We start from the raw sequence: 26,084 nt of genomic DNA, 5'->3' as shown, positions 1-26,084 counted from the left end.
CATTTCTGGAGGGCATGGGAATTAGAATTGTTTTTGACACATTTGTAGGTGATTAATTAAATCCATCCCGGCAAGGTGGGTTTCACAGTGGGAAACCAGGTAGGCAGAAATAATTCTTATTAAATGAAGAATCACTTGGTGAAACTGATTCTTTTTTCCTAGCCTCGGAATTTCTTCAACTGACCCATGATCATTTATATTGTGAAAACAATTCCTACTTTTTTCTAACAATGAGGTGCAATGCACTGTAGGACTAAAACAGTGACTCTCCCTGAGAAATGACTGTCGCTGATAGACGATCATAGTCGTTCTGCCAACTTGAGAGAAATGAGTCTCTCCCCTTCAGCGGGCAGCCAGCTTAAAGTGTCTGTCTCACAAGAGGCCTCTGGCTACATTTCCCAATTAGTAGAACCAAACTTTGAGGGAAGTTTGATAGACTCGTATTGGTACCCTCCCACTCAGGGCCTCATTCTTCGTGGCAAAGCAATTCATATGTCTATACTGCCATCGAAGGTGTGACTGCCGCCCAGTTAGACGGACCTGTGCTAGCTTAACCCATGCTGGCATGACTAAAACTAGCAGCCTAGATGCAACAGCATGAACTTCTGTGCAGTCTGTACGTGCGCGCTGGTGACCCGGGGTCCGTACTCACGTCGCTAGTCCACACTGCCCTCGCCCGCTACGTGGCTATTTTTAACCATGTTGGCGACGCTATGTCTACCCGGGCTGCAGTCACACCTGGGATTGGAGGCTGGCATACTTTTAGTGTTCCTTTACAGGGTCCACTCCCTCCAACTCAGGCTTGGCCCTGAAATCTATTTCTTGTGTTATTTCATGCAGATGTTCCTCTTCCTGCAGGAAATGTATTTCCACCTCCCACCCCTCATTGTTTGTCACTCTCCCCCACCCCCTCTCATTTCTCTATTGAATGTATGTTCGGAGACAGGTCCCAGCCAGTTCTCCACATTTGAACAGCCCCAAACTTTGCTGCTCATCCCTGTCACTACATCAGAACAAATTAAAGCCCCAGGCCACTCTTTTGAATAGTGACTAATGATTCTGGATGTCTCAATTGTTGAGCGCCCAGCTGGAGAGAACTTAACGGCTCTGGCTGTGAGCAAAAATCAACCCCCTTTAAGGTGTGTGAAGCTGGGGCACTTCAAAACTGAGGCACCCAGAGGACTCTTGACAATCTTGATCACAGACTCAAATGAATCCCAAAGTTCTGGAGAAGGTCTGATCAGGTCCATCTCCCATCTGTGTGTGGTGTGGTGCTCATGAAAACAGGGAGCCATGCTGTGTGAGGAGGGCTAGCATGGGAGAAGGCAATAGGACTTGCGTTCGTTTGGGCGATTGTGAGGGAAGTGAACCCCAAATACTAGTAGGACTTTAGCCTGCATGAAATAAGAAAGTGATAACACCGTGAGGTCAGCGTAGTGCTGGCTGGCAGCAATCAAGCTTTCCACAAGCAACCTGGGCAACTGTTAATGCATTTTAATCCTGACCTGCAATATTCTGCTTTTCCAGTCCTGCGTCTCTCTTGACCAGAGATTACCATTCATTCTGAACTAGGCCATGCTGTGGTCTAGGAACGTGTCCGCTAGGCATCAAACTCATTACAATTTCAACACCTGCTCAGATTTGAAGTGGCTTCTTCAGGCATAAAGGCTGAGTTAGTTATAATTCTCTCCCTGCTGGGATAGGCAAACAGGTTCAGATAAGTAGGAACCAACTCGTATCCCCTTGACTATAATTCAGACCAGGCTAGAAACCTTGTACTGACAAGCACTCCAAAGATGTGTAGACTATAGCAGAAAATTATCCCAACTCTTAGCTTAAAGAAGGGTCAGTTTGCATTTTTAGTAGAGAACGGCCAAACGCTGCAAGATTCAGATCCAGATTTTCAAAGCCCCCAAACTTTGGACAAATCGGGATCCAGGGTTTTGGCTCTTCCCCCTAGAGAGGGGCATTTGGAAAAAGTGGGACTGGATCCCTGCACCACCCAGAGGTCCGGGTGTTCCGATTCAGGATCTTGGTTTAGTTGTCTCTCTAGCCTTGTGTACAGGGCAGTGTTATCCGAATCACATTGTTTCACCCTTCTCCACTAAAGAGTAGATTTTATTCCTGCCAGCCAACAAGGCCATTTTGTGGTTGCACTGCTGCCAGGAGTAGGGGAGGAGGATTATTCACTAGCAGCTTCTTGGCTAAGTGTGGGAGATTCCAATCATGACACCAGCCCAGCCGCCTGCCAGCAGCCGAGAAACCTTTGGCTCTTTTTCCCCCATTACAAATAGGACAGCACTTCTGGAAGGACAATCCCGGTTCCTTCGTGAAATAAATGTGTCGTCCTAAAGCTGAGCAGTCCCTGGGCTCTACTTATTTGTTAAATCTTGTTCGCATGACAGAGGCTTGTCACCTTAAAGAGATTTTTGTGCTGTCCCCTATCATATCACATCCTCCTGTAAAATCCCCACCAGATCAAGGCTTACAGCACAGCCTCTTTCTACATAAAAGCTGAATCGAGTGACAGAAACTCCAGGCAAAATCCTTGGGATTGGGCAGCTGGAGGGGGAAGAGTTCGCTTCTTTTTAAGATCAGCTTCATAACCAATCATTTTGAGATGATCCTGATAACAGCCTTGCTTTGTCCGAAATGGCAGGACTTTATTTTGGGATTGAGATGATACGGAAATCAAGGAGCGTAAACATCTGGGCAGGGGAAAATCCAGTGAGGTTTTCAAGGCTACTCTGGCAGGGGATGCAGGAACATCACAAGCTATGAGAGGCAGACAAGCTCGGAGAGTTCACTTTAAATGGCAACAGGGTGGGTCACTGCTATGCCAAGATTGCTTCTTTCCACTTTGGCACGAGGTTTCTTCTCTAACTGTCCATCGGTTTTGGTACATTTGGGGAGAGCTAGACACTGTGTTGAAATCTCCTTGACACAGTTTTGGAAAATGCTGGAAGATGAGTGAGTTTTATTTGTGCAGTTAAACAAGCTGCTCTTTGCTGCCCACTCTGAGGGCTTTTAATGTTTTGATTTTGAGCCATGGAAATGGGGGGCTGCGTTTCACTGATCAGCTTTTCCCAGGGACAGTGGTTAATAAAAATAATAAAAAATTACTTTGTGGACAGGTAGCATGCTGGTCAAATCCAAGGCTTGTTCTTCACTCCCTTGCGACAGCCAGAGTTTGGAGTGCTGCAGGGGGCCGTGCAGATAAATGACATCCCCCCCCTTTGGAATGGAAACATTAACTAAGAGGTGCTGAGCAAACCATTTTGTCTGGATTTGGGGCAAAGCCCTGTCCTGTGCTGTACGAACAGCAAGACATTTAGGAGTCTCTCTCTCCCCCCCCCCCCCCTCGCGCCATTCCCACTCCCCCATCAGGACAGGCTCTCTCTCCACTGCAGTGTTCCCAGGGTCATAAAAAGCAGTCAGGGAGGTTGTGAGGCATTGAAAGTTTTATTACAATTGAAATGTCACTCACCTGCTCCTTGCACACCCCTTACCCTTCAATGTCAAGCATTCTTGAAACACTTGCACAAATTATAGAGGCCTGTCACTGATACTTTTTTTTACTTTTTTATAGTAAATATAAAGGGAAGTAAATGAAAATATGCCTAAATACCTTGACAAATCTAGCTCTAACTCCTGCTTCTTTGCAACATACTAGATACAGTTTGACCCATCTAGTAGGCAATGCCTAAGGGAGTTAGGTGCCTGAATTCCTTTAAAAATCTGGCCCTTAGTGCCTGTAGAACTCAAAAAAATCCCTATTGGTTTCTGTTCCATTCCACAGGGAAAAGCACTTGTGAGAAACTCGCCTATGAAAACCCTGTTTAGGCTGAAGCTGCTCCTGCAAGGCTGGCTTCTGTATCTTATTTTTATAGCTGCTTCCTCAGTACACTCAGAGTGGACATACCCAGGCTGCATTGCTCGTGTGTCTCCGAGTTTGGGTGGATGGTGTACAGCTGGAGGGAGCTAAGGAGCATCACGTGACAATCTGACTTGAGGGACTCTGTTTGAAATGGCAGCAGGTTCTTCTACCTGGCGATCCATATCCAGATTAAATATCTCATGAGGCTTCATGACCTATTTTGATTAGTTAGACCTTCTCCCTGCAGTAGGAGGAGTTGGGGCTGGAGGGTTGCTGGCATTTTGTTTTCCAGCCGAAGACTGAGATAGGCAAAGCCCTGAAAAAAAACAGAGGACGACATCAGATCTGGCGCCATAACCGGACCCTCTAGAAAACGTATTCCCAAACTACCTAGAGCAATGCCAACTGCTGTCTCAGCCTCTGGCTGTCGTCGGAACAGGAGGGAATGGGGCAGCTGCCTGCTTAAACTTTCCCAAACGTGATCTGTGTTCCAATAAAATAAACAGTTTGAAAACTTTTCAAACTTATCTTTGAAAACTCGTGGCGAACCGGGGAAGTCCCAGATGACTGGAAAAAGGCTAATGTAGTGCCAATCTTTAAAAAAGGGAAGAAGGAGGATCCTGGGAACTACAGGCCAGTCAGCCTCACCTCAGTCCCTGGAAAAATCATGGAGCAGGTCCTCAAAGAATCAATCCTGAAGCACTTGCATGAGAGGAAGGTGATCAGGAACAGCCAGCATGGATTCACCAAGGGAAGGTCATGCCTGACTAATCTAATCGCCTTTTATGATGAGATTACTGGTTCTGTGGATGAAGGGAAAGCAGTGGATGTATTGTTTCTTGACTTTAGCAAAGCTTTTGACACGGTCTCCCACAGTATTCTTGTCAGCAAGTTAAGGAAGTATGGGCTGGATGAATGCACTATAAGGTGGGTAGAAAGCTGGCTAGATTGTCGGGCTCAACGGGTAGTGATCAATGGCTCCATGTCTAGTTGGCAGCCGGTATCAAGTGGAGTGCCCCAAGGGTCGGTCCTGGGGCCGGTTTTGTTCAATATCTTCATAAATGATCTGGAGGATGGTGTGGATTGCACTCTCAGCAAATTTGCGGATGATACTAAACTGGGAGGAGTGGTAGATACGCTGGAGGGGAGGGATAGGATACAGAAGGACCTAGACAAATTGGAGGATTGGGCCAAAAGAAATCTGATGAGGTTCAATAAGGATAAGTGCAGGGTCCTGCACTTAGGATGGAAGAATCCAATGCACCGCTACAGACTAGGGACTGAATGGCTAGGCAGCAGTTCTGCGGAAAAGGACCTAGGGGTGACAGTGGACGAGAAGCTGGATATGAGTCAGCAGTGTGCCCTTGTTGCCAAGAAGGCCAATGGCATTTTGGGATGTATAAGTAGGGGCATAGCGAGCAGATCGAGGGACGTGATCGTTCCCCTCTATTCGACATTGGTGAGGCCTCATCTGGAGTACTGTGTCCAGTTTTGGGCCCCACACTACAAGAAGGATGTGGATAAATTGGAGAGAGTCCAGCGAAGGGCAACAAAAATGATTAGGGGTCTAGAACACATGACTTATGAGGAGAGGCTGAGGGAGCTGGGATTGTTTAGCCTGCAGAAGAGAAGAATGAGGGGGGATTTGATAGCTGCTTTCAACTACCTGAAAGGGGGTTCCAAAGAGGATGGCTCTAGACTGTTCTCAATGGTAGCAGATGACAGAACGAGGAGTAATGGTCTCAAGTTGCAGTGGGGGAGGTTTAGATTGGATATTAGGAAAAACTTTTTCACTAGGAGGGTGGTGAAACACTGGAATGCGTTACCTAGGGAGGTGGTAGAATCTCCTTCCTTAGAGGTTTTTAAGGTCAGGCTTGACAAAGCCCTGGCTGGGATGATTTAACTGGGAATTGGTCCTGCTTCGAACAGGGGGTTGGACTAGATGACCTTCAGGGGTCCCTTCCAACCCTGATATTCTATGATTCTATTGGAAGTGAAATCCCGGGCACATGCTTTGGCAGCCGATTTCTCTTTAATTGCAGGAAGAACAGTGCGGATTTTTTCCCCCCTTTCTTAGGCTGATGAGAAAACTGAACTGAAGGATCAGAGTTGAAGTTTCCTTCCCTCTCCTCTTCCATCTGTTTTCTTTTCCTTTGCATTGAAGGAATGTAGCTTACTTAAAGCCCAGGAGGCACAAATAATGTCTGCAAGTAACGAACACAGCGGCTTGCCTTAGAGATTTGACTGCAAACTGTTGAGTTGTTCTCTGCACCCTTTTTCTGGAGGTCTGTGTTATTCAATAGTGCTAATTGCTAAGGGGAAGCGCCACCGTCCATTGAAGTCAGTTGGGAGGCTTTCTGTTGACTTAAATGGGCATTGGAACAGGCCCTAATGCTGGGCCAATCCAGGGTGGTGGCCTTCCAAGCCATTCCTAAGACTGTCAGGCTCCCCCACTCCCTTCCCCCACATCAGATTTCCTAGAGTCCTGTGATTGGCTGGGGTTACTCCCCTCATTGCTTGCAGGCTATGAGGATGGGTTGTAATAGTTAACACCACCTCTTCATTGCAATTTGCAATGAAATTTCCTATCTTTAATTACTTCAAAATGCTTGTAAAGTGGGTATAAGCCCCACTCTACAGTTGGGTAAACTGAGGCACAGAAGGGAAGAGTATGCCTATGCTGCAGAGGAAAACATGCTGTGCCAACTCCCAGAGGCCCGGTCAACTGTCTCGGGCTCGTGGTTCTTGGTCTGCTGGGCTAAAAATAGCAAAGTAGACATTCCTACTTGGGCCAGAGCCTGGGCTCTATCCCAAATTGGAACACCTGCACTGCTATTTTTAGCCTTGCAGCCTGAGCCCCATGAGACAAAGTGAGGTGACCCTGGCTCTGAGACTTGGTGTGGGGGGGGGGTTTCTTTGCCGTGTTGACAGACCCGAAGTGACTTGTGCAAGTCACCTGCAGTTTCACTCCTTTAATTGCTGGCAAGTCTCCGGGCTTTTCCAAGAGCACCTCCTTGTTTCAACCCTGCTCGCTGTAGTTTGATCTGATCTAGTATCCGGGGCCATCTGCTTCGTCTCTTGGTGCTTGGTGTGGGGAGCTCCCCATCGCCTTCCTACTGCAACTGCCACTAATCGTTAGGAAGAAACTTTCCCTGTGATCAGGTTAGTCTGTAATCCCATACTGCAGGGGTTTTTCCACCTTATTCTAAGGCAGCGGGCACCAGCCCCTCTCAGAAACAGGATACTGGACTAGATGGACCCAGCTGTGCTTACTTGGTACTTTCTTTGTGCTTTAGTATGTCATCAGGTACTGCAACACTATATGCTCTAAACATTCATTGTAACTAATGTCTCTCTCAAACTGGAGCAGAATAGTCAGCGTTTCTTTTCTCTTTTTAGCAGGTGCAAGGGGAGTGTAACAAGGCCCAGGGGCACCTTTAAACTTCCAGCCATTGGGTCATGTTATACCTCTCTCCGCTAGCCTGATGAGCCCATTATTTAAACACTTGTCCCCATCTACAAACCTTTAAGACTGAGTCAAGGAAATTCCCCTCCTGTTTTTGAACTATTGGTTTGGGAGCTAATTGCCCATGTGGCCAATAGACAATGTAATATTTTTAAAAAAAAAAAAACCTTTGGACTCCAAAAAGCAATGCTGAGATTCATTATTTGCTGAGTATTTATGGCCAAGCACAATGCTGCCTAGACTTTATTCCCTTAACACGCAACCCACTCGGGCTGTAGACATCAGAGGCATGCTGAGGGCCTGTTTATTGTCTGTTGTCAGATGTATTTGGTTGTTATATTTTGCATTTTTCAATTCTCCAGAATCATTTTCTATAAACACTGTCACTCCTGCAGGCCCCATGGCTTTTTCTATCCTCATCTATTCTCCTGAACTCTGTCCCACTCATCCCCTTGTCTTTCACCTTCTCATACACCTATTTTTCAGTTAATATGATTTTTAACATGCTGGTAGCAAACCAGTATATTTTTTGTAACCATGTTCCAGTGAATCATCTTATGGGCTTTGTTTCATTCTTCGGGCCAGCAGGGTTGTGCTGATAAGATCGGATTCACCAGTTTTTTCCTATTCAAACCACAGCATTTACGCAGGGAGTTGGAGTTGGGGAGGGGCAAACAACCTAATTAGTTTTAAGACTGGATGAAAAGGTTGGCTGTTGGATGGTGAATTATTTTTCCTCTCTCCCATTCATTCTTTTGGTTTCATCGGTGCTTGCAATTACTTGTTTAGTATCTGCAGGTACCACAGAAGTTCCATTTTCTTTAAAATGTGCCAAACACACAGTAATTGAAAGATGGAAGACATTCACGACAATAGATGTTTATTTACAGGGGGTGGGTAGGGAGACTATGCTTCAATTTGCTGTCCTGCAACCAAAAGGACTGTTAGCAGGGATTCCAAAGCCAGAAGGGACCACTAAGATCATCTACTCTGACCTCCTGTATAACACAGGCCAGAGATCTTCTCCAAAGTAATTCCTAGAGCAGATCTTCTAGAAAAATATCCAGTTTTGATTTTAAAATGGTCAGTGATGGAGAATCCACTACAACCCTTAGTAGATTGTTCCAATATTTAGTTACCCTCAAAAATGTATACTTTGTTTCCACTCTGAATTTCTCTAGCTTCAACTTCCAGCCATTGGGTCATGTTAAACCTCTCTGCTAACCTGATGAACCCATTATTTAAATATTTGTTCCCATCTACATACTTATAGACTAATCACTATAAGGCATGTTTTCTTATACTTTAACCATTCTTGTGGCTCTTTGAACCCTCTACAATGTATCAACAACCTTCTTGAACTGTGGAATACAGGACACACTGTTGTCGTATCTGTCCAAAATACAGAGGTAAAATAACCTCTCTCCTCCTACTTGAGATTCCCATTTATACTTCACAGCGTTACACTGTTCAGCTGGGTATCCACAACAACCCCCGAGTCGCTGTTTCCCAGGACAGAGTCCCCAGTTCTGTAAGTATGGCCTACGTTTAGCCATTCTTAATATGTATTGTTTGCTTGTGCCCAGTTTACCAAGTGATCCAAATCGCTCTGAATCCATGACCTGTACTCTTCATTATTTAACCCTCCCCCACTTTTTGCATCATCTGCAAAACTTTATCAGTGATAAGATTGTTTTTCTTCCAGGTCATATAATATTTTTTATCAACTATAGGGCCAAGAAATGATCCCTGCTGAACCCAACTGGAAATACACCCACTCAATGACCATTCTCCATTTACAATTACATATTGAGACCTATCAGTTAACTAGTTTTTAATCCGTTGAATGTGTACCATGTTAATTTTATATCGTTCTAGGTTTTTTTAATCAAACAGTTATGTGGTACCAAGTCAAAAGACTTAAAGGTAATAGTGTTGATGTAATAGACTTCTATAATAACCAAACTTGTAATCTCATTTTAAAAAAAGTGACATTAGTGTGACAGGATCTATTTTCCACAAATCCATGTTGATTTGAAATAAATACACTACCTTCCTTTAACTCTTTCTTAATTGGAGTCGCGTATCAGCTGCTCCACTGTGTTGGAATCCAGGATCTTCCCTGGTGCTTTAAGACGCATTAAGAATAAACATTAACGGTCCCGTCAGCTCCTCATCCAGCTCTTTTAGAACTTTTGGATGCAAGTTATCTGGACCTGCTGATTTTAAAATGTCTGTGGAAGGGAAAGAGTATTATCATCACCATCTGATGAAACAATATCATCTGTTTTCCCCCAACTACAGAACAGAAATATTTGTTGAACACTACCTTATTATTGATAACCTTGCTTTCTAATTCACATGCTAGAATTATGGCAGAGACTAACAATATGTCCCTTTCATTCATCCAGTCCACGATTACCTGGAATTGGAAGAAAAGGAGACAAAACATTGAAAGTATGGAAAGCACAGGGATCCTTGATGTATGTAGGCTGGTAGCATCTTGTGGTGAAGATGATTCTTGGGAATCTGAGCACTCTTTGAAGAGAGGGTACTAACTGACTAACCTAGAATTCCTAAGACTCCAGGACTATCATCATGTCCTGCATTTTATAGATGGGTCAGTTGAGGTTACAAAGGCTTGAAATGACTTCAGGCTCACACAGTATAGAAGGGCCAAAACTGGATGAAAACCCAGAACTGATGAATCCCTCCCCTCCCGCAACCTCAGTCCTTCTTCACATACACTAGTCATTACATCACTCTTTCTCACGGAGATGCCTCCTGTGAAGAGGGCTAGCTCTGCCTTCCTCTGATTTAAATAGTAAAGGGGGTTAACAATGGGGGGAGCATTTCTAGACTTCATAAAGTGGAAACTACAAACCTTAGCAGACTTGCAAAGGCGCATGAACACGAGGAGACCAAACATAATTAATCCCCATAGGTATGTTCCCTCTTACGAGTAAAACCTTAGGAATGTGTGTATTGGGAAGCTCAAAGCACTTATAGGTACGTATATAAACCCCATCTTTTCCAAAGGCTCTCTGAAGAAAGGGGAGAGATCTTTCCAGGCTGTTCATATGTAAAGACTTGGTTTTTACAAAGGCTTAAATGTACACTGGTTAATAATCCCCTCAAGCATTCTGTGGCAGTAAACAAGGAGCTAAATCAAGCCTTTGAATGCTCACAATGGAATACAAATTCCAGAGCACAGAATAAACTTTTTTAAAAAATAGTTTTCAGCAAGAGCGATGAACTCAAGCTGAAATGTTTCATGCTAGACCCAAATGGCCCCGGAGTTCAGGGGTGAGCTGCAGTTCTGGCTCAGGACTTTCTGTTGGATTCCTACGTGATTTCTGGATTTAAACACGCAGAATGGGGTGGCTTAGCACCAAGCAAACTCTTGAGCCCCTTGAAAAATCAAGTTTTGAACCTACAAAGGAAAATACAGCCCCTGCGCTGTTGCTTTGAACTGCAAACATACTTGTGGCCGGGGCTGACTCTGTCTGCTGCCAGAACTTTAAAGCAGCTGCAGAAAATATCCCCCTTCACCTTGGAGAAAAGGAAGGAAGCAATACTGCTTGACAAACTTAGTACCTAGGAACTGCCACATCGAGTCAGACCAGGAGACCATCTCATCCAGGAGCCGGTCTCTGACCATTACTAGGTGTCTTAGACTTAGAGGACTGTCCAATACAGGGTTTCTTGCATATTGTAAAGCTTCTTACTTTTTTTGTATGCTAATGTCACTGTTGATCATCTAATCAGTAACAGAAATGCTTCATCCTTTTTTGGTTCTCCCAGAGTTCATGGTCCCCACTATATCTTGTGACTGTTTGGTTAATTGAAGCTTGTGTAAAAAACATCTTGTGTTATCTTTCAAGATCATTGGGTGTCCCTTAGCTAATGCCTAAGGGGGGAGAATATGGGAACAGCCTACCCACCTTTGCTCTACTGTTCCTTATTTTTACATAGTGCTATTCAGCTCAAAGGAGGAAACAATAGAGGTAAGTTTTGGCCTGATTCCTTCCTCTAGGATGCCGAGTTGAACTGTGTTTGTGGTTACTTGTAAAAGAACAGTAAATACAGTTGTTGTAAATGTTTATAATCCTCCTCCCACTTGCAGAGTATCGATTCTAGTATAGCAGTGTGTGACTTCCCTCCTTTGGCTCCGGAGTGAAGACCTTGCAGAGGTGATCTGAGAAGCGCCTCCTACTGCTAAGGACAGTAAATGACCAAGTGCCAATTCTTTTGTCACTTTCATTGGTTTCTAAGACGTTCTCAGTGCCCAGTGTTAATGCTGGTACCTTCACCTTCCAAGAGATTCCCAGACTGGCATTTTGGTCGGGAAATACCCACTTTCCTCCTTAGAAGACCAGTGCAAGAATCCAACCCTTGCTTTTGGTTGCCCTTCTAAAAACACCAACATTTGTACATTAAGCTTCAATAATGCTGTAACTCTGGCTATTGAAACAACTTGCTATTTGTGACCAAAAGTGCTATATCCCTAAAGCAGGGAAGCGATCTCCTGTGTTGGTAACTCATTAGCTTGTGCAGTTCTGTCAGGGGCTTTATGGGATGCCACTAATGAGAGAGATGTGCCTCCCCAGCTACCCTCCAAAACAAGTTTCAATAGCAGTTTAAAGAATCTGACATCATCAACCTTTTTGCTTCAGATAAATGCCCTGAATTAAATCCAAAAGGGACTCCCTTGTTTGAGTTTCCTTTCAGCTTAAATATCAATATTTTTATGGCATTTAAGCAGATCACAATACAATACGATACATTGTAAAATGCTGTTAGTGATGGCATCCAAACTGGCACCTTGGCTCTAAACCCTTTTGGGCTCAAGCAACTTCGAGTATGTCTACACAGCAAAGAATAATTTGCAACCGGCCCAGGCTCGTGGGGCTGTTTCATTGTGGTGTAGACTTCCAGGCTCGGGCTGGAGCCTGAGCACTGGGACGCTCCCATTTCCCAGGGTCCTAGAGCCCAGGCTCTAGCCTAAGCCCAAGTTGGCTGGCACAGGCCAGTCGCGGGTGTCTAGTTTCTGTGTAGACCTACCTTGGATTCAGATTTGGGCTCAAAACCCATCTTTCTACTGGCACAGAAGAGGAGCCTTGGATCCAACCCCTCACCTAACTTGAGGAGAATTTGGATCAATATCTAAAGTGTCCTAGTTCATGTGTGTTTCTAATTAGTTTGTTACATACATACATAGACATAGACACACACACTTATTTTTATGCCCACAGATTTAATGCTGGTGAAAGATTAACGTCCCTGAGAATGAAATCTATTTCTCTACAGAATGGGTACAGCAAAGGCAACGTGAGTGCAAGGCTACCCCACCAACCTGACCTAGAGAGACCCGCAGTGAGGGTTGAGAGGGCAACCCATTCTCCTGCAGGCCCCGCTGAGACCGCCAAAAGGGAGGCTTCCAGTTACCTTGGTAGCTATAGTGACGTGGATGCCTGTTCATTAGGAACTGGATGGCAAGCGCCAGCTTCAGCAAGTCCACAGATACCCAACAGCAATAACTGCCAGCCTGCGCTGGAGTTGCACGGGCAGCTCAAAGGTGAGAGGCTCCGTCTCCTGTTACCAGGTGGTCTCCCAAACGCAGACGGTGGCGGTCAGTGCTGAAAGTCTGAGAACATCTCACTTCAAAGCAAAGGACTCACATGTAGGTTGCTTGGAGAAGATAGCTGCATTCTACCTGACCTGTTAGCAGTAGGCAGATGGGGGTATGGGCATTAATACCGTCTCCTCTCTGTGGTAGGCACGTATTCAGAAACATCTATGCTTTAGCAGTGTGTCCCGTGCACACTTTCCTCCCTCTCTTGTGGCTCAGATGTTAAATGGTGCTTACTGCATTCTTGACCTCAGCCATCAGAAAAGCATACTTCATTAAGCCTGCTTGTAGAAATTGTTTGGCTCGCCCACTGCTAAACAGCACCCAGGAATAATCTTATCCATGGAAACCGAATTTAAACAGCAGCCTCTTTTAGTCTGACCCTATTGACCCAACCTCCTGCAGTGACCTTTGATCCCGGGCCGGTGCATATAAGAAGTTGTCCACTTAAAAGCTCTAAAATTTGTAAAATGCTTCAAACCCTGTTTGTCTATTATGGGAGGATGGGCCTAAACTGTATTTTTGAACCTTTAAGGGCTGGAAGTCTGTTTACTAGTGAAGTACAAGCCTCTGTAGCACATGGTAAAAACACCTAGCAAAAAGTAGGGCTATTGACGAGGCTGTTACATCAGACATCATATTACATTAGGTAAGTTTCTTTTATTCAGAACACAGGTCTCCTGCTGCTAGTATGCCTGAAAACAAGTACAAGGGCTTAAGCACCCTGCTGTATCAAACTCCCCTCTCCTGCTGTGCTCGTCTTTTGGCTGGATTACCAAAGGGAGGCTACAGAAAGATGCTGTTTCTTAACCCAGAAATCGCAGTGTGCATTCAAAGATTATACAAGTGTAGAGCCATGCAAAGTGTTGCAGATTTGGTTTACAGCCGCTAGGTAGGCCCCAGCTAATCCCCTGCATCCAGACTTGTTGAGCTCTGCATCTGGTGCAATGTCTACAATGGGCAGAACCCAATCCCCGGCTCTATTAGGCTGGGGCTGCTGTAAAATGCAGAAGCTATGTGAAGTGAAGCAGGGACGGGGAATGGAATATAATAAGACTCCTTACATAGCCAGCTGATCCATTGCCAGTTTTTCCATTGGACTGCTTTAATATGAAAGGGATGCAAAATTCACTCCAGTCATCTGCAGAGAAATCTGAGTTTATAGTCAAGTGGAGCCTTTGTTGTTAGGGTCCCTCTGTTGGCAAGAACCAATAATGCTGGCTACCCGCCCAGCCCCACCCCTCATTTCTTTGGTACTACATTTGAGTTGAGACTGAGGTGGTTGTTCATGACTTCTCTGTGCCTCACTTTACCCAGCGGTAACTACATCAGTTATTCTAGTATCAGCCAAATGAAGGAGTCTGTTTAAGGTCTTCTTCTGAAGTGCAGAGTGAGGGTATTCTGCCTTCCTTTGGAAAAACTGGCGGGAGGGCCATGTTTGAGAGAGGATGTGGAAATAACTGGTTTGTTTGATTAGGCCAACTTGTTAACAGGTTCCTCAGCTCCACTCCTGCAAGCCCTCTACTCCGCTCTCCCTTTCAACTTCCAATCCGCGGTGTGGGGGAGACTTCTGCAATCAGGTGGTTCTTGAGCAAACTTTGTTTCCAGTCAGAATAGAGCAATGGCAAAGCAGAAAGGCGATAACTGTGTAGAACCTTTCATCTGAGGATTGCAAAGTGCTCTCCAACATGAATTATTGCCCTGAAAGGGCAGAGAAGCCGCCTTACCTCCAATTGGCAGATGGGGAAATGAACTTGCCCAAGGTCACACAGTGAACTGGTGGTAGAACTGGAGGCAGAATCCATGATTAAGATTTTCCAGCAGTGCCTAGTGATTTACGGGGTACTCAACTGGGGAAACACCTGAAGGGGTCCTGGCATTCGGAAGGTGGCAGCTCAGCAAGTTAGGCCTCCAAAATCAATACTCGCTTGAGAATATTGGCCAAGACATCGGGATGCAGAGTCATGCCACCCCCATCTGAATGAAACAGAACCTGCTTTAAGTTCCTGGGGACTCCTCAGAATTGAAAGGAAAAGCAGGGAAGCTGGGAAGACAACAGCAACAAATTTTGTTTTTGTTGCTTCCATAAACCAGGTCTATAAGACCGACTCATCTGAAAATAGATTGGGGGGGGGGGGGGTCTGGTACAGTACATGATAATTAGGTCCCGGGGAAGCCAAGGCCCTAAGCAATTTGTGGGCCAAGGAATGTTTGCCTCTTGCACTGCAGTGAAATGAGCCATAAGTACCCCCTGGAAACCTGTTCAATTTTGGTATGTCTACATTGCAATGAGATGCCCACAGAGAGCCCTGATGAGTCCAAAAGGGAGACTTAATGTGCTGACCACTGGATTCCCCCAACCTTTCCCCACCAATAGATATTGGTGTCACTTCTAGCCTATTTGCCCCTTTCCTCTATTCAGCCGTAAGGCCCTGCCTACCAGCGTGGATAAAAATCAATGAGAAAAAAACATTTTTTTAAAAAAAAATCAATTTAAATCTGATTTTTTTTTATAAAATGCTTTTTGAGGAAAAAAACTTATCTTTAGATATTTCATCAGGGAATAGAGATTATAAATTCTATCGTATGAAACAATATATTCATGTCATGTTTAAGGAAAGTTTTGTAAATGAGTTCCAATAGTTCATGGATTAGGGACCCAATCTTATGGGGTTACAGGGGCTTCTGTATAGATTATTTAGGTTAATCTTTCTATCTACCCACTGGGACTCAGTGCTCAGTCTAGAAGATACCATCAGAGATGCTTAGTTTTGCAGTTCTCAAACTGTGGATGTGTGTCTCCAGAGGTAACATGCTTGTTAACAGCAAAAATGTTTTTAAATAAATATCTATATAGAGGTGAGAAATGACAGACCTCAACTCTGTTGTCCCTCTGCAATTTTGTGTACACAGCGTCAACCCCTTACCTCTCTCTAAAAGTGCAAAGTTTCAAAGGGTGGAATAGACCTGGACAAGGAGAAGTCTGGAGCTAAATGTGAGAAGCGAAGGACATATGCTTATTTTGTTAAAATATTACATGTTTGCTGTTGAAGAAAAAAATCCAGAATACTTAACATTGTTTTAGTTAAATAAAACAATTTAAATGTCTGTCTGGTGATGTTCTCCTCCTAATTCATCATGGCAAGAAAATCCTCCAAATATTAATGATTAGCCTGTTGAATTAGAGATATTTGTGAAGTCATTGGGAGATGAACTATCTGCTTCAATTACCTTTGGTAAATGAACTAACCAAACAAACATTCATTTTCTGATATAGCTGTAAAACTAACCTGAAAAGTTTTCAAAATAAATCACTGTTTAAAAATGTATAATGTGTACCTTCTAAAAATGAAACCTACATCTATCTCTGAGTTGTGAAAAATATGTATTAAGGTTATAACAACCAACAAAAATGCACTTTTATGTAGAAAACCATGATTAAATAGAGTCTTCCTGACTAGTGATTTAAATCAAATCCATCCTGCTACACAACAGAAATAACCATGTTGTAAACATGTCTCTGTGGACAGAATTAATAACTCTGTTAGGGAACAATGCTTTAACTTAGGTAACTAACACAGTTAATATTTATTCTGTCCATGCACGGAAGGGAAAAACAAGTTTAACATGGTTATCTGTGTAGAGGAGACAGGCCTTTAACCTCCAGTTTGCTCTCAGTGACTATTGAAGTGCTGTGTCTTACTCTACTCTATCCATACTGTTCACAGCTGCTACTGCAAAATGATGTTTCCCCTTCCGCCCTCCTGCTCCTCGCTAGGCAGCCCAATGCTTCCTCATCTGTCAGGTGTGGCTCACTTCCTCTGCAAGATGAGCCTTTTGAAAAGCATCTGAATTTAGTTCTTAGCCTGTTCCCAGAGCCCAGAATTACTGGTCAGATTCAACCCAAGTGGTTGCTACCTCCAGTTTTAAAGGAAACTTGATGCATTGAGAGTCTGGTGTGAAGACAAACACCTCTCCCCATCCCAGCTTCCTCTTATTTAAGTTGAGCTCCCCCCACATCCCCCAACCGCACTTTCACAAATCATGTCAAAAACCCACATATTTAAATGGAATTTAAAGACAGCCTGAGTTTCATCTTTTCCCCTCATTCTACAGACGTGCTGCTCTGTTCCCAGTCAGAGAGATTCAGAAAGAGCTGCAGGATGTCTTAGAGAGAGACTTCAGAGGCAAGGGGAAGCCTTTGTGATAAATGCCCCAGGGCCATTTGAAAGCAGTTGCCTGAACTTCTTGACCCAGCAGGATTGAGTAGGTGGAGTGGGTGGGAGACTAGTTATGCAGGCTACCTGCGTGCCCCTGAATTTCACTGAACTGACACGGTTAGATTTGGAGGTTGGCAACATTCAGCCAGGCTATCTCCTCAGCTAAGCAGGGTTAGGTCAACCTTTTTTAGTGACATCCCACCAAACGGCATCCTCCATGTGCCATGACCTCGCACATGTAATGTATCCAAGGTCATGCTGTGCAGAGAGCACCATTTTGTTCTACATGTTTGGGAGCGGATGGAATCATCCCACGGCCTGGATCCAGCCCCCAGGCTGCCAGTTAGTCCACTTTTTTTGTAAATTTTGGAGCAATGCCGTGTGTGTGTTGCCTAAATAGGTGGGACGCCACTGGGTACCTTTGGTCTGCTAGATTGAAGAGTCCACTATTGGTTCCCTGTGTAGCTACTTTGATTAAGTCACCATTTAATCTTCTCTTTATTAAACTAAATACATGAAGCTCCCTGAGCCTATCACTATAAGGCATGTTCTCTAATCCTTTCATGGCTCTTTGAACGCTCTCCAATTTATCATGAATTTTGGGTACCAGAACTGGGCACAGTATTCCAGTAGCAGTCGCTTCAGTATCAAATGCAGAGGTATTATAACCTCCGCTCTCCCACTCAATATTCCCCGGGTATACAACCTGGCCTTTCTAGCCAGTGTCGCACCTGGAGCTCATGTTCAGCTGAGGATTCCCCAAGTCCCTTTCAGAGTCACTGCTTCCTAGGAATAGAGGCCCCCATCCTAAGTGTGGCTGATGTTTTCCATTCCCAGATGTACGACTTTAAATTTGTTTGTATGAAAGCAGTGCAACATTAGCCAGGTGTGTGTTCTCTGGCAATGGATAAGGAAGGGAGATGGTGCTCTCAAAGCCACCTTTAACCTAATGAGATTCTAGAAAAGGTCAGAGTCAGCAGCTGGCCCTTGTGTGGGAATAATCGTCGTCAATATAAAATATCTGAAATTGAGCCATCAGCCAGTACGCTGGGAAATAGTCACTTGAACCCATGATAAACGTAAGAGCTATAGAATGAACAATGGCTACAACACTGAACACGGAGGTTAGTAGTAAAGGTTGCACTTGTATAGTGCTTTTCAGCCAAGGCTCCCAAAACACTTCACAGACATTTAGGACGACTCCCAGTACCCTTGGGGAGGTAGGTGAAACGTACTATCCCATTTTACAGATGGGAAATGGGAGCACAGAGAGGTTAGTGACTTGCCAGGTTGCATGGCAGGTCAGCAGCAGAGTTAAGAATACTAGGGCTCTGAGCACCATGCTTTTGCTACTAGACCACACTCACCCCTTTCTAAACAGGTGATGTGAATATTCGGTCGTCCTCTCAGGGTGACATATAATTATTCAGACCCACAGACTTTAAGGTCAGAAGGGACCATCATGATCATCTCCTGGACATTGCAGGCCACAGAACCTCACCCACCCACTCCTGTAATAGACCCCTAAGCTGTGGCTGAGTTACTGAAGTCCTCAAATCATGGTTTAAAGACTTCAAGTTACAGAGACTCAACCATTCACACTAGTTTAAACCAACATGTGACCCATGCTGCAGAGGAAGGTGAAAACTCCCAGGTCTCTGCTGATGGGACCCAGTGGGAAAATTCCTTCCCAACCCCAAATATTGTGATCAGTTAGACCCTGAGCATGTGGGCAAGACCCACCAGCCAGACACCTGGGAAAGAATTCTCTGTAGTAACTCAGAGCTCTCCCTATCTAGTGTCACATCACCGGCCGTTGGAGGTATTTGCTGCTAGCAGTTGCCGGTCAGCCACATGCCCATTGTAGGCCATCTCATCACATCATCTCCGTCATAAACTTTTCAAGCGCAATCTTGAAGCCAGTGAGGTTTTTTGCCCCCACTGCTCCCCTTGGATGTTTGAACTCCCATTGACTTCCGTGGGAACAGAGTTAGGGAGTTACACAAGGGCTGAGTTGAACCAATGAAGAGTCAAACTCACGATTCCAGGGAGGTTCGATATTCAAAGCCTGAGTATAGGCCATCAAACCATCACTTGTGGATAATAATAAAGCTTTAGAAATCAGTTTGTGTAACTAACAGATTGCATTATTAGTCTATTGTAGCAGCTCACGCTGAAGAGCCCAGACTCTATAGTCTACATGTCCAGGTGATGCATTTGCTGGGAAGGCCTTCAATTTCACAGCCAAGCTTGGGTGAGATTCTGTTGTTTAGTTCACAGTGCGACAGACAAACATGCTCTCTCAGAGCAGATAGGTTGAATTGGCCCACGCAGATCCACAAAAGACAAAATGTTTTAATTCTCCTGTGCTGTCAGGTATTCCCCTAGCAAGCAGTATTACAGGAGATGACTAATCCAAGGCAGCCAAGTAATAAGAGGCTATTCCACTGCATAATTTCCTTTGCAGAGTTGTTACCAAAATCGCAGCTGACCTGGTGAGGTTGTGTGACATCAACCAGCTCCCTTCCAGGATCAGCTGTGGCATTCAGATGTTTGAAGTTGTAATACTCAGGTGTTTTAAGTACAAATAGAAACTGAAAATATTATGCTCTTCCAATATTTAGCCAAGCCTCTGAATGGAAGTTGGCTTTAATCTCTCTCCCTATCAATTTTTACTTCTTCCTTGTAACAAACATTTTAAAGGAACAATGAGAAAAAAAAATACCTTTAGACTCTAGGAGACAATTCAGCATTGCCAAGGAAGGGGGAACCTATTAGATCGGAATTCTCGGACCAGTCTGTCAGATGTTTCTTTTCTAAAGTGGAACTCATTGCTTTTCCTGTTTGCCTCCCACCGCGCGTGTGCACACACACACACACACACACCCTTTATCTAGCTTAGTGGTTGGTGGGTGGGTGTGTTCCCAGCCAGATGGTTAGCCTGCCACAGATCTATGCTCTACATGTTTAGTGAGAAAGATGGCTCAGGGATTAATGGGATTTAGCATCCCTCTCTTCCAAACTGGTAGTTCGAGCCCAGGGCATTGGTGATGTAAAGTCATCACTAACAATGGATAAAAATCACACACACACCCCGGAAGCAAGGATACTTTCTGCACCTTTGGAGGAGTCCCTATCCCTCTCTCTCCCCACAATAGAATCAGACTCTCCAATTACTTGAGGTGAGGGATAGTGTAGTGGCCTGCTAGACACGGGGACCTGAAAGCACTTATTCCTTGTGAACGGGATTTTCAAAGGAGCAGCCTATAACTCTTATAGGCATGTTGAAAATCACAACCTAACAGGGTAGTACAGTGGTAACTAAACATCAGTGATTATTTACCCATACAATTCGGCAAGGCTGTCAGATTTTAGTTAGGCAGGTAAAGGAGCTCTGCTCCAGGAGCGAGCGAGCGAGCGGCTGTGAATAATGCATTACAGGCGTTTAGAGGTACCTTTTCAAACCATCCGACGCTCAGCTTCCCTTTTTTGCACTGCAAAATGAATTGCAGATGCAAGTCCCGAGGACTTACCCCTCTGTCTACCCCCTGTGTAAGGTGGTAGGTGGTGGTATGTTGCGAATAGTGGCAGCAGTGGACACTCCTACGTAGCCATGTATAACGCACTAATCGCTGTGGTATCAGAGTGCCGTGAGAAGTACAACTTCATTACTGCTTGGGGCCTCTGTGACAGACTGACAACTGCCAGAGCCCATGTTAGAGTGGGGGTTAACTCTGATAAGTGCTTAGCATGAGTGTAGGTTCTTTTTGTGTGTTTTTTCACTGCAGTGCTATTTACCATAAAAATAAAATAGGTTTGCATAGGAAGTGCTGTGTGTGGGGTACCTTATATCTGCAGCAATTACACTGTTAATGGTCTCTGAAGAGAGAGCCTGCCAGCAAGTGTCCTTGGTCAGCCTGCCTGTGCTGAGACTAAACACAGTGAGCACTGTGCGCCTAGAAATACCCCAGTCAGAAGGGGGAGACGTGGGTCTCTACCCAAAAAGGGCAATGGCTGGGGAGCTGGAAGCCGAAGAGGGGGTGTCATAAATAAAAAGGGAAGGGTAAACACCTTCAAATCCCTCTTGGCCAGAGGAAAAACCCTTTCACCTGTAAAGGGTTAAGAAGCTAGGATAACCTTGCTGGCACCTGACCAAAATGACCAATGAGGAGACAAGATACTTTCAAAGCTGGGGGGGAGAGAGAAACAAAGGGTCTCTCTGTCTGTGCGATGCTTTTGCCGGGGACAGAACAGGAATGGAGACTTAGAACTTAGTAAGTAATCTAGCTAGATATGCGTTAGATTCTGTTTTGTTTAAATGGCTGATAAAATAAGCTGTGCTGAATGGAAGGTATATTCCTGTTTTTGTGTCTTTTTCTAACTTAAGGTTTTGCCTAGAGGGATTCTCTATATTTTGAATCTGATTACCCTGTAAGGTATTTACCATCCTGATTTTACAGAGATGATTCTTTTACTTTTTCTTCTATTAAAATTCTTCTTTTAAGAACCTGATTGGTTTTTCCTTGTTCTTAAGATCCAAGGGTTTGGGTCTGTGTTCACCTATGCAAATTGGTGAGGATTTTTATCAAGCCTTCCCCAGGAAAGGGGGTGTAGGGTTTGGGGAGGATTTTGGGGGTGCCCTTGATGGACCGCTGAGGCGGAAATAGAGGTGTCGTTGCTCTGAAATGTGACAGCATCTACAACATGGAAGTATTTCTGTGGACCACTTAGGCACGCTGTGCATGACAGAGAGCCCGTAAGTCTCATGCCACAATAGACAGGTTATGGCACGGCCTGGACAGTTTGTTCCAAACATACACATACTGCTAAACCACACACAGCTCCACTGTTGACTTGAATCAGCTGCCTTCATACCTTGAATCAAAATTACAACCTACTGAATCAGATGCCTCTCCTACTAAACCCCCCGCTCTTTTAAGTTTCTGGCCCGACTCGTTCAAGCCGATCATCCATTTCAAGAAGTGTTCTTAGAACAGAGTGTAATCACCGACCATGATAAATTAAATCATAGACTGAAACCCTCAGGCTTGAAACCAACCAGATCAGCTTTGTAAGAATTGCTTTCTGTGTGGCATAACACAGAGCTGAGCAAGTGCTAACTCTAGGGGACAGATTGTCTTGCAAGGTCGCCAATGTGACCAGAGCAGTAAGCGTAAATTATTAAAAATAAATGTAGCACAGGCTGTGTCTGTAAGAGAGTATAATATTTGTATTTACTATACACAGCCCCTTTCTTCAGAGGATCTCCAAGTTTTCCTGACCTACTACAACAGGGAGGGAAGCAGTATTAAAACCTGGGCAGTTAGACCAGAGACTGGTAATGGGACCTGTCAAGAGATGCATTTCTAATGTGCCCATCACTGGTGCAGATGAAGATACCGAACCTTTCGCCTCTAGTCTGAATCCTGATTGGGTCAGTATAGAGCCTCTCGTGACTGTGCGGGTGGCATACGTGAGGCAAGTTGGATGGTTTCAGTCAAGTTTCCACCTCAACAGATGTCCCATAACTGGCACAGTCAGAGAAGCCAAAATTACAATGGGACATGGAGACTGAACTGCCCTCTCTTCGAGGAGCAATGAGGTTGACAGGCAAAGCTGCATGAGGGAAGCTTGGACTTGGTCTGACAACAGGGTTCAACCACCCAGCACCCTTATGACAGCAATTAAAATCCACACTTTAAAAAGTAGCTCAGCAGACACAAACCCACCATTATAGTAGGAAAATGTACTCAAGCATGCGAGCACAATGGCTGTAGCCCACAGAGGATACGTCCTAGGACTGAATGCAGCCAACTAAAGTTTGCCTTGGGCTCTGCGTTTTAAAAGCAGTAGGTTCTGGGTTGTAGCGATAAACTGATGGCTGTCGTGTATAAAACCAGTACCTGTGATGTCTTACAGTATTGCTTTCAGAACAGCAAATTTACATTAGAAATGGTGAAAAGCAGAGGGTGGTTAAAAGGACAAATAAGAGAATAAAAAAAAAGTGCCACACACAGGAGACAACTGTCCATTTGATACCTTTCATGTGCATCGAATTCACTAAAAATGAGACCACAGTTAACTTCTGTACCCTGAAGGAGGAATGTATTATTATAAAGATACTACTTATGTACAGCATAGTCTGGATAAATCCTCTACACCGGCCTGCACTTTTCTCGCATCAGAATATAGTTTCATTCTAATCTTTGTAATGACATTCTCAAGTGCTTTCCATAAGGAGATGGAAAAGTTGCTACCAGTCACCTTCTCATTGTCTGGAGTTCGAGTTAATGATCGTTAGCCTTCTCCCTCTGCACAGCTTCCAGGACCTCTGCTTAGTGTCAGAGAAAAGAGTCAAAGCAAAAACACTTAGCAGTTTGTGCTGCTGTGTCTGCTGTGAAAATGTTGCAGGCTTTTACCGTTACAGCCCACTGTGTGTGTGATCAGCAGTTCAATGCCTTGTGTCTCATTCTCAGCTGAGGAGAAGCGGCATCAAGCAAATCTTTTACAGTGACAAGTTGCAGACTGCCATTCTGCCTCCACGCTGCATTTTCCATGCACGACACTGTTCTTCTCCAGACAGCGTGCGTGGGTGTGCACACGTCGCCATGCTAACCGTCACTTAAATGACTAAGTGGTGGCATGACTTGCCAACAGCATGATGTCTCGGTTTCACACGGCACTGGAGGACACCACTATTCTCTACTCTTATCTGTTACATTATCGCATACAGCCTCATGTGCGTCAGGGCTGCTCAAGTGTGTGATCTTATTCTTCCGTGCTGCAGCCTACAGAGCAGGGGTTCTTAATTGATTGACCATTGTGGGCCGCATCCACACAATGCATATACTACCTGTATGGCCCTGAGGCGGTCACATGGGCCGCAGCTGTGTGCTGATTGGGCTGCGGGTTGAGAACTACCGCTACAGCGGCTGAGCCATAACACGGCAGCGCTGTGACGTGGGCCGTGGAGACACGCTTTATCGCTGGGGGAGAGCTCTCCTGGTGATTTAACAAAACAAAACACACACCTTGAGGTGGTAGCTGGTCCGTGGCTCTAAGTTCCAGCTTTCGCTCTCCTTATGGTCCAGGGCTGCTAGGCATCCATCCAGAGTAAGAAACAGACCAGCAAAGGAGGACTGAAATGTCACTGTTTTGCCCCTTCAGATCTACTTTAGGAACCTTCATTAGTGCTACGTGTCTGGGCTTAGGCCTAATTAAGCTGCTTGCAATGGAGCACACTGCTAGGAGCCAGGAGAAAAGGTCAGGTTGAGTCGAGGGGGCTGCTAATCAAATCGCTGCGTGAAGCAGCACGCGGTTTTCCACAGTCTGCGGAGGCGTCCCAAACTGCTCAGCTCTGGTTCTTCGTTAAAGTAAGGAATTGTGCAGACAAGGACAGAATAGATGAAACCAGCTGGTTTATAGCACGCAGCCATCACCCCTTTAGTGGGCAGGAGATTGTGTTCATGGTACACACACACTTCAGAACACTCTCACTGAGGTCACTGACAGCGCCTAAATCCGGAGCGACAGTTGCCTTCAGTGGTTTGAAGGGGAGCGTGCTTACTAGACAAATACTGGAGCTTGGCAACTGGTCCATTTCACTTGGCCCGAAGGATAGCAACGCACAAGGGTACTTGCCTTGTTCTAGGGATGCGTAATAGGCGAGTGTCAACAAACAGCATGGAGCCGAAGAACGAAAAGAGCATTAGGAGAAGGGAAATCCCAAATTTTAATCCTGGCTCTGCCACTGATTTCCTAAATGGCCTTGGACAGTCGCTTTGATTTTATGCTGTGCAGTTTCTCCACTGCTACTGATCTCCTTCAAAAGGGAAGTGGAAGGGATGTGTTTGTACCATGATCCTTCTATGAAGGATGGGCAGACGGACCTTTTATTTGCACCTACTATTATAATCAGCAGATGTAGAGAGAAAGAGTTAGACCTGGTCTACGCAGTTTTTATACTGGTACGGCTCTTGCTTAGTGGGGAGGGAAGAGTGATATACCTGTACAACTCCCACAGCTATAAAAGGTACCTGATACGCCTGTAGCTCATTCCCCTTCCTATATAGGAATAAGTTACATGAACAATTAACTTAATACACTTTCAAAGCAGATTATAGACTACATATTAGCCAGTCTGCTTTGAAGAACTGTGTCATGTATGCAGGTCCTTTGAGTGTACCTGAAAGGCAGCACGTCTTAACCCTTGTGTAGACAATCCCTGAGGCACATTTGCACCAGCGTAACTGCGCCCACACTAGGAGTTACACTACTGATCTTTACTGACATAGTTTAAGGGTGTGCCCACACACAAAACGTACACTGTTCTTACTGCTTTCGGAAATTCCTCTGGCTCTGCGGTTGCACACGGTTTTGGAAAGAGCTCGACATTAACAGCACTTCCTCGATTTAAGTGGAAGGAGAGATCCTAGGGACCCCAAGATGTAATAACTGTCAATCTTAAAGAGAATGGCAGCACCTCTTAATAAGAGCACAGGACTGTGGGTCAGATCGTGGGTGTTTGGGAAGCATGAGCTGATGGGTGTTTGGTCTCATGCCTCTTTTGACTGCACCAACTACAAATAAGTCCCCATTTACACTCTCAGTAAGCAAGCAGTGTTGTCATTTCAGATATTCTCTTTTGTATCACGATTAGCTCTTTCGGTAGGGTAGGGGAACTCAGGACAGTGAATGCAGCCTTCTACATCTTCTTTGCTGTTCTCTGTATTGTGACAGGCATCATCCAGGATTAAAATGTTCCTTTTCACTTCTTGGTGTTGAGTTGATATGGTTGAGTTCCCGTGGAAGACAACTTCCAGAAAGTCAATGGCATAAAGGCACATCTAGAATTCTTCCAGTTAGGACTTCTGGGCAGCAATGCCTTTG

General features: G+C 44.8%; 1 protein-coding gene and 1 long non-coding RNA gene across 4 annotated transcripts in view; one reads left to right on the top strand and one right to left on the bottom strand.

Annotated features, from left to right (window-relative positions):
- Window positions 1-26,084, top strand: part of LRRC75A (leucine rich repeat containing 75A) — a 191,444-nt gene that overhangs the window by 161,169 nt on the left and 4,191 nt on the right. Inside the window, exon 4 of one of the 2 annotated variants that reach the window (XM_048824181.2) lies at window positions 8,803-8,874. The exons of the other annotated variant lie outside the window; for it this stretch is intronic. Coding sequence (XP_048680138.1) covers window positions 8,803-8,874 — 72 coding nt within the window. The remainder of the gene's footprint in view (window positions 1-8,802; window positions 8,875-26,084) is intronic. 2 annotated transcript variants of the gene reach the window in all.
- LOC125623979 (uncharacterized) lies at window positions 3,493-13,186 on the bottom strand. Of its 2 annotated transcripts, none has more exons than XR_007353175.2 (3): window positions 12,792-13,186; window positions 9,396-9,577; window positions 3,493-4,193 (listed from the first exon to the last, which is right to left on the bottom strand). It is a non-coding gene; the product is annotated as an uncharacterized LOC125623979 (long non-coding RNA). The 2 variants fall into 2 exon arrangements; XR_012665322.1 differs by lacking the exon at window positions 12,792-13,186 and adding an exon at window positions 9,673-9,761.

This window comes from Caretta caretta, chromosome 17, assembly GCF_965140235.1.
Source record: "Caretta caretta isolate rCarCar2 chromosome 17, rCarCar1.hap1, whole genome shotgun sequence".
Classification (NCBI taxonomy): domain Eukaryota; kingdom Metazoa; phylum Chordata; order Testudines; family Cheloniidae; genus Caretta; species Caretta caretta.
This window is presented reverse-complemented; position numbering and strand designations above follow the sequence as displayed.